Source organism: Juglans regia, chromosome 7 (genome assembly GCF_001411555.2).
Source record: "Juglans regia cultivar Chandler chromosome 7, Walnut 2.0, whole genome shotgun sequence".
Lineage (NCBI taxonomy): Eukaryota > Viridiplantae > Streptophyta > Magnoliopsida > Fagales > Juglandaceae > Juglans > Juglans regia.
Window position 1 is genome coordinate 37,426,203 of NC_049907.1, and position 6,000 is coordinate 37,432,202.

The 6,000-nt window shown below is 37.0% G+C and overlaps 2 protein-coding genes across 2 annotated transcripts in view; one reads left to right on the top strand and one right to left on the bottom strand.

Annotated features, from left to right (window-relative positions):
- The window catches only part of LOC109014353 (probable phosphoinositide phosphatase SAC9), a 43,612-nt gene extending 39,835 nt beyond the window's left edge, over positions 1-3,777 (top strand). The window contains exons 11-13 of the mRNA XM_018996787.2: positions 1,656-2,105; positions 2,207-2,437; positions 3,239-3,777. Of these exons, the coding sequence (XP_018852332.2) occupies positions 1,656-2,105; positions 2,207-2,437; positions 3,239-3,520 (963 nt within the window). The 3' untranslated portion in view covers positions 3,521-3,777. The remainder of the gene's footprint in view (positions 1-1,655; positions 2,106-2,206; positions 2,438-3,238) is intronic.
- Positions 3,778-4,465: 688 nt separating this feature from the next.
- Positions 4,466-5,555, bottom strand: LOC109014357 (probable 2-oxoglutarate-dependent dioxygenase AOP1). Its single transcript, XM_035691528.1, has 3 exons — positions 5,275-5,555; positions 4,870-5,149; positions 4,466-4,705 (listed from the first exon to the last, which is right to left on the bottom strand). Exons 1-3 carry the CDS (start codon positions 5,553-5,555, stop codon positions 4,466-4,468), a joined length of 801 nt encoding a protein of 266 aa, XP_035547421.1.
- Between the last annotated feature and the right edge of the window lie 445 nt (positions 5,556-6,000).

Sequence of the window (6,000 nt, forward strand, 5' to 3'; positions counted from 1 at the left end):
GCTGTTTTCTTTGCTTTGTAAGTAAAAGATATTTAGCTGGATGACAAAGGCAATTTTGTTAACCAAAACATTTTCGTTAATGGTTGTATAGTAGATTACCTAGTAATGGCTCCCGGATGTAATATTTTAGCAAGGGATGAAAAGAAAAATCTAGAGTTTTGATTCAAAATCATTGTAACTTCCCCCTCAAGGAACTACTAAAAGATTGACTTTTCACCATTTCCAAAGTAAAGGATTAGTGATTCCTAGTAGGTAGTAAATGAGTCAGATAATGATCTTGTACTTACTTATTTGAAAGAAAAGGAGTCAGAAGCTGTCAAATGTTATTCTTGTCGGGCTTAAACCTATCTAATTTACTTTTTGAAGTAAGAATTATATTTATTATAAACTAAGCAAAGCAAAGCCCAAGTACAGGGGTTGTGTACAAGAGGAGAAACCTAGTTAAGAAGGGGCTTAAACCTAAATAAATAACAAGAGTCTGGGCAATTTGAGCGCCCTTTTGCCTAAAAGACTAGCTAAGTTTAGGTGTTTAATCTGGGAACTTTCTACCAATAAGTCTTGGTTCAGTGGGATATTTTCAATTCTCAACTCTTTACAGTATTTATATACCCCAGTCTATACCAAAGAAAAGTCTCGATTAATCAAGAATTATCATGCTTCGTGCCTTTGTTCTTTTTTTAGTGCAGTAGTCGGTGATGGTTTTGGAAACAAATTAACTATGTTTATTTGTTTGAAGTCCCTGAATATGGTGTTTTCCATTTTGCTATCACTGGTTGCATTGGTTTAAAATTGTAAATAATTTATGAAAGGCAAACATGAAAATAAATGGGCTTCAATATTTGGTTTTGAAAATAATTTTCATTGAAGTATTCATACCTTTTTTTCTCCAATTGAACCCTTATAAATCATGCACATGGCATGATCTCTATCATGTATGCCTGGTTTTCTGAAGTCCCTACCACTTTTGCTTGATTGAAAAAGCAAACGCCCACCCCCATCCAGGACCCAAAAAATAAATTGCTGTGCACATAGAGCTGTGCAGCGCTGTTTGCAACAGAATCAAAGTACAGGAGTTATTTTTTTGTTCAATTTTGGAAGTTCAAAGCACAGTTGGGTTGAACTTCATATATGTTCATTAGGTAGTATAGCAGGATAGAATGGTTTTTCTATATTTGCAGTCATCAAACTTGAAATTGCCTGCAAGATACTATGATCATAACAGTCTATCATGCATGACATACTTATATATACCTGCATGTGCAATTTTTTTATAAGATATTTTTGTTGAAATGCACCAAGGGGCACTACCCAAGTACACGGGGGTATATACAAGAGCACCTTGTTAAGTAGGTGAAGGAAAACAGGACTAAAAATCCAAATAAGAAGTAAAATCGCTAGAACAATCATGAGCTGACATCCCATACATAAAGAGTTTTGGCTGAAGCGTTAACAGTTATTGTTGAGCCTGCGGAGTGCTTGGTCCGTTCACAACTTTGCTTGGTTAATGTATCTATATCGTGTTTTGTTCCATATTGTACCTCTATGCTTTATAGGTGTGAGATTCTTGTAGTTATTTATCTTTCAGAACTTATGTGCAGTAACTGGTTATTGTCTATTCTACTTCCTTCGACTCTTTACCTCTTATTGTCACACAGGTACAAATCTGGGCTAGCAATAAAATACACAAGGAAGAAAGGGCATGCATGGGAAAGTGGGATGTTCAATCTCTGATCATGTCTTCATCAGAGTTCTTTGGACCAGAAAAGTTGGGTGGAGAGGATAAAGTGCCTAGACATGTAAAATTTGCCTTTAGGAATCCTGTTCGGTGCCGAATCGTTTGGATAACACTAAGTCTTCAACGACCTGGTTCAAGTTCTGTAAACTTTGAGAAAGACTTCAATCTTTTATCTTTAGATGAAAATCCCTTTGCACAAGTAAATCGGCGTGCCTCTTTTGGAGGTTCAGTTGAAAGTGATCCCTGTCTTCATGCCAAAAGGATCCTTGTGGTTGGATGCCCCGTAAAGAAAGAGATGGGAAAAAGTGATCCTGACCAGATGAATTTGAAAAGTTGGTTGGATAGAGCTCCACAATTAAATAGATTCAAGGTACGACTAATACTTCTGTGCTTTATCCTCCAATAACTTAGTTCGTTTTTTAACTTTGTTCCATATCCACTGTTGCTGACAATCCTCTTTTATTCTTCTAGGTTCCAATTGAGGCTGAGAGGCTGATGGACAATGATCTTGTCTTGGAACAGTCTATACCTCCTGCTTCACCTTTGCTTGCTGGATTTCGCCTAGATGCTTTCACTGCAATTAAGCCTCGTGTTACCCATTCACCTTCTTCAGATGCACATATCCTGGATACATCAGTGACACTTTTGGAAGACAGACTCATTTCTCCAGCTGTGCTGTATATTCAAGTATCTTTTCTCCAGGTATTTACTTTCACCTACTTTTTTTGTTGGTGTTATATTACCCTGGAATGATACCGTTTAGCCTATTTTATTGCTCAGATATTTCAGATATATATATATATATATTAGCTTTTTTTATAACTGTGGGTGTCCGGGCCAGCTTGCACACACCTATATATTAGCTTTAAACAAGCTCAAATGAGTCGAGTTGATTATATAAAAGCTTAAACCGAGTCGAACTGAGCTTATATGAGTTTTAACTCATTTAATATTCAACCAAAATTACCGATAAAAAAAAAATATTCAACCAAAATTGTCATTCACACACTTCATTTATTAGTTGAACCGAGTTCGAGCCGAGTTTATACAAGTTGAGTTCGAGTTGTTCATGAACAATTTGGTTTGTTTACAGCCCTTGCTCACAGGTTCAATCCTGTTTGATTGTATGAGTTGTATTTAGTTATCAGAAGTCCAATAATTAGAACAGGTGCTCTGTTCGATTTACTCAAACAAATTGCGAGATTGAAGTAGAAGGATTGCTAAAACTTCTTAGGAATCAGTTGTGCCAAATCCTTATATGACTAACTTATCTCCTTGGGTGCACAAGTAAATTTACCAAAAATTTGAAAAAAAAAAAAAATTCAGCCTGGTGTAACTATTAATGATTAGTACTTTCTTATCTCTTTGCTTTGTGTCTACATCCATTCAGATAGTGCATGGGTAACAAGAAAATAATGTTACGGGAAAATAACAATAAGAGTGAAGGAATGCATGCGAGTTATAATTTTCAACGATGGCTTATATGTTACAATAATATCACAGGAACCTTATAGCATGGTAACGATTGGGGAGTTTCGAGTTCCAGAGGCTAAGGTTGGAACAGCAATGTACTTCGATTTCCATAAGCCGATACAAACCCGCAGAATTTCATTCAAACTTCTTGGAGATGTTGCAGCTTTTGCAGATGACTCCACAGAACAAGACGATTCTGGTTTTAGAGCTCCACCACTGGCATCAGGTTTGTCATTGCTCAATAGAGTTAAGCTATATTACTATGGGGATCCTTATGAACTTGGGAAATGGGCGAGTCTTTCGGCAATTTGAATGTCATTGGTATACGTAAACAAAAAAAGGTCTGGGGATTGATTGTGGTAATAATGTCTCTTTTTTTTGTTGTTGTAATATCAATATGTAGCATTTATATTCATTGACGCCAAAAGATCAGTTTTGTGAATTGGACTTGCCATTCTATTTTATAATTCCTCCTAGTAGTGATACGTCATTTGCATAGGCTAGCTTTGTATACAATATAATCCAAAATCTATTGAGTTAATTTGATTGGAGGTATTTGCTTATTTTTTCATACATCCAGACATTCCATTGAAATGGGCCTTACAATGACATAAAAGTGTTTAGTGTTTTAAATTTATGATAATTATAATTGAATTTACATCAAGTGGCCGAGTCATGTTGAAATACCAGGCTTGCAAGTAGCAATACTTGTTAAACAATATTAATTGCACTTACATTTGAAGGTCCTTTTTAGTAAAATTACAAAAACTTCCCCGAGATTTTTGAGTGTGATCTGCAAGTAGACTTGTAGTTTTAAGATTTTACGTCAATGGGGGGGATATCAAAATAACCAACTCCAAATTAAGTTTAAAGATCGAAATGCTGGCTAGCGTCCTTTTCACTCTGTTACTTCTTTACTCACAAGAGCTCCTAAATAGGCGTACAAGTGAACCTAAGATTACAAGGAAAACAAAACAATTTCCTAAACAACATGATCTATAATCTATATGAAATCCCAGAGATGACTTATTTCCAAATCAACGTCCTATAAGTCCACACCGAAATACCAAAAAAAAAAAAAAAAAAAAAGGTTTATGGTTTATCATAATATATAACAGCAGTAGTCAGTCCTTGTCGCCATGTACGCACGCCCTGTAACGACAGATTCATCCCCCGCATGTACACGTGCAAATACTAGTACTCCAACATGATGACCTTTAAGAAGTACCGCACATGTCTGACGTATGGTAATAATAATTAAGTGGTAATACCACAAAAGGCTTTGACTGAAATTTCTTGCTGAAATAGAGTGGCTTGTGCTTTGGCATATTCACGATTATTAAACGGTTTGTATTTCAAAGGGTGCTCTTCGTCAACCAATTCTTCTGGCACATGTATCGTCCCATCATGGAATGCAAACATCCCGACTAAGTATCTCTCATTTTCAACCAACATTACTCGATGGACGCTTGCTTGAATCCTGTCGTTGCTCCATACCTAGTCATTTTTTCAAGTACAAAATTACATTAATCATGCATCACTCCAATTAAATTGATGATCTCCTATATAGCTTGCATGTGGATCGGCCAGTCTTTAAAGCATAATCATCATATATATATGATCATGTTTAAGATCAACCATATATATATATATAAACCCACCTTGATCCCAATCCATTCACCATCATGTGTTTTTATCTCCAGACCCCTCACTCGGTTTTGATGAAGAATGGTGGTTAAGTACTGCTTGTCTGTATGGCTTTTAATCCCTTCATTGGTCTCCGTCTCATGATGTTCTCTACATTTTATAAGTGAGAGAGTACGAGTTGTTAATTCCAAGTGAGCATCAAAGTTCTTCTCTAACCCATAGCTTTCAAATACCATTCTCGTAACAATTTTATCCAACTCCGCCAACTTCTTCGCGTATGAATTAGCACCCTCCCTAATTACCAACAGATCATATAAAACAAAACAAATCAAGCAAAAGATCAGTACGTACTATAATTTCGAGCAATATATATAAATCTTGAAAAGAAAACAGATGCATGAGCTTGAGTTATTACGTACCGGACAATATCATTTCCGTTGGGCCAGAAGACATTCCTCAACTTCTGAGTTTCTTCAGGGGAGGAGGTTGCGTTATTAAGCATCATACTTTCGCGGACAGGAGGATTGGCGACATAGCCATGGAAAACTTGTTCAGAAGTGAGTTTCATTTTGGTTTCTGTGGGGAAATCAAACAGCTCCTCCGCTGCAGCAAACATTGTGTTGTGAAGTTCCAGGGGAAACTTATTGCCAAGTTCTGCTACAAAACAACCGTACGTACTCCTCGAGTGCACCGCAAACATCTTTGCTCACCGACAGCCATGAACTAGTGCCAGGTTTCAGCGTTTGAGAAATCAATGGTCGGAATCGTGGTCAGTGTTTGGACGTCGGCCATGGTTTATTTTCTGTTAGCCTAGCTAGGAAGAAAGTTCAAGCCAGCTAAGGCTGCGAAGGCCGCTACAAGAAATAGGCCTTTTAGCAGCGATTTTCTATATGCTGCAAAATAAATCGCCGCTATATAATATTTTTGCCAGCGATTAAAAACTCGCCACACGTTTTAAAATCCAATCCTCATAAAAACACCGAGCCAGTCCCAAATGCAACAATTGCAGCGATTTAATAGATTTTAGCTGCGAAAACAATCGCCGGGATATAAAATCACATGTTGTAGCGACATGAAATCGACGGGATAGCTCTAGGCGCCAAATCTAATTTATTTCCCCCTTTCCCTCCCGTCCCGAGCCTTAC

What these genes read in the sequence shown, in the direction of transcription:
- LOC109014357 (XM_035691528.1), bottom strand. Translation starts at nt 5,555, where the DNA reads ATGTTTGCGGTGCACTCGAGGAGTACGTACGGTTGTTTTGTAGCAGAA. An exon ending in AACGGAAATGATATTGTCCG is followed by an intron (nt 5,150 to 5,274) that starts GTACGTAATAAC and finishes GTTGGTAATTAG; the next exon opens with GGAGGGTGCTAATTCATACG. An exon ending in GTGAATGGATTGGGATCAAG is followed by an intron (nt 4,706 to 4,869) that starts GTGGGTTTATAT and finishes AAAAATGACTAG; the next exon opens with GTATGGAGCAACGACAGGAT.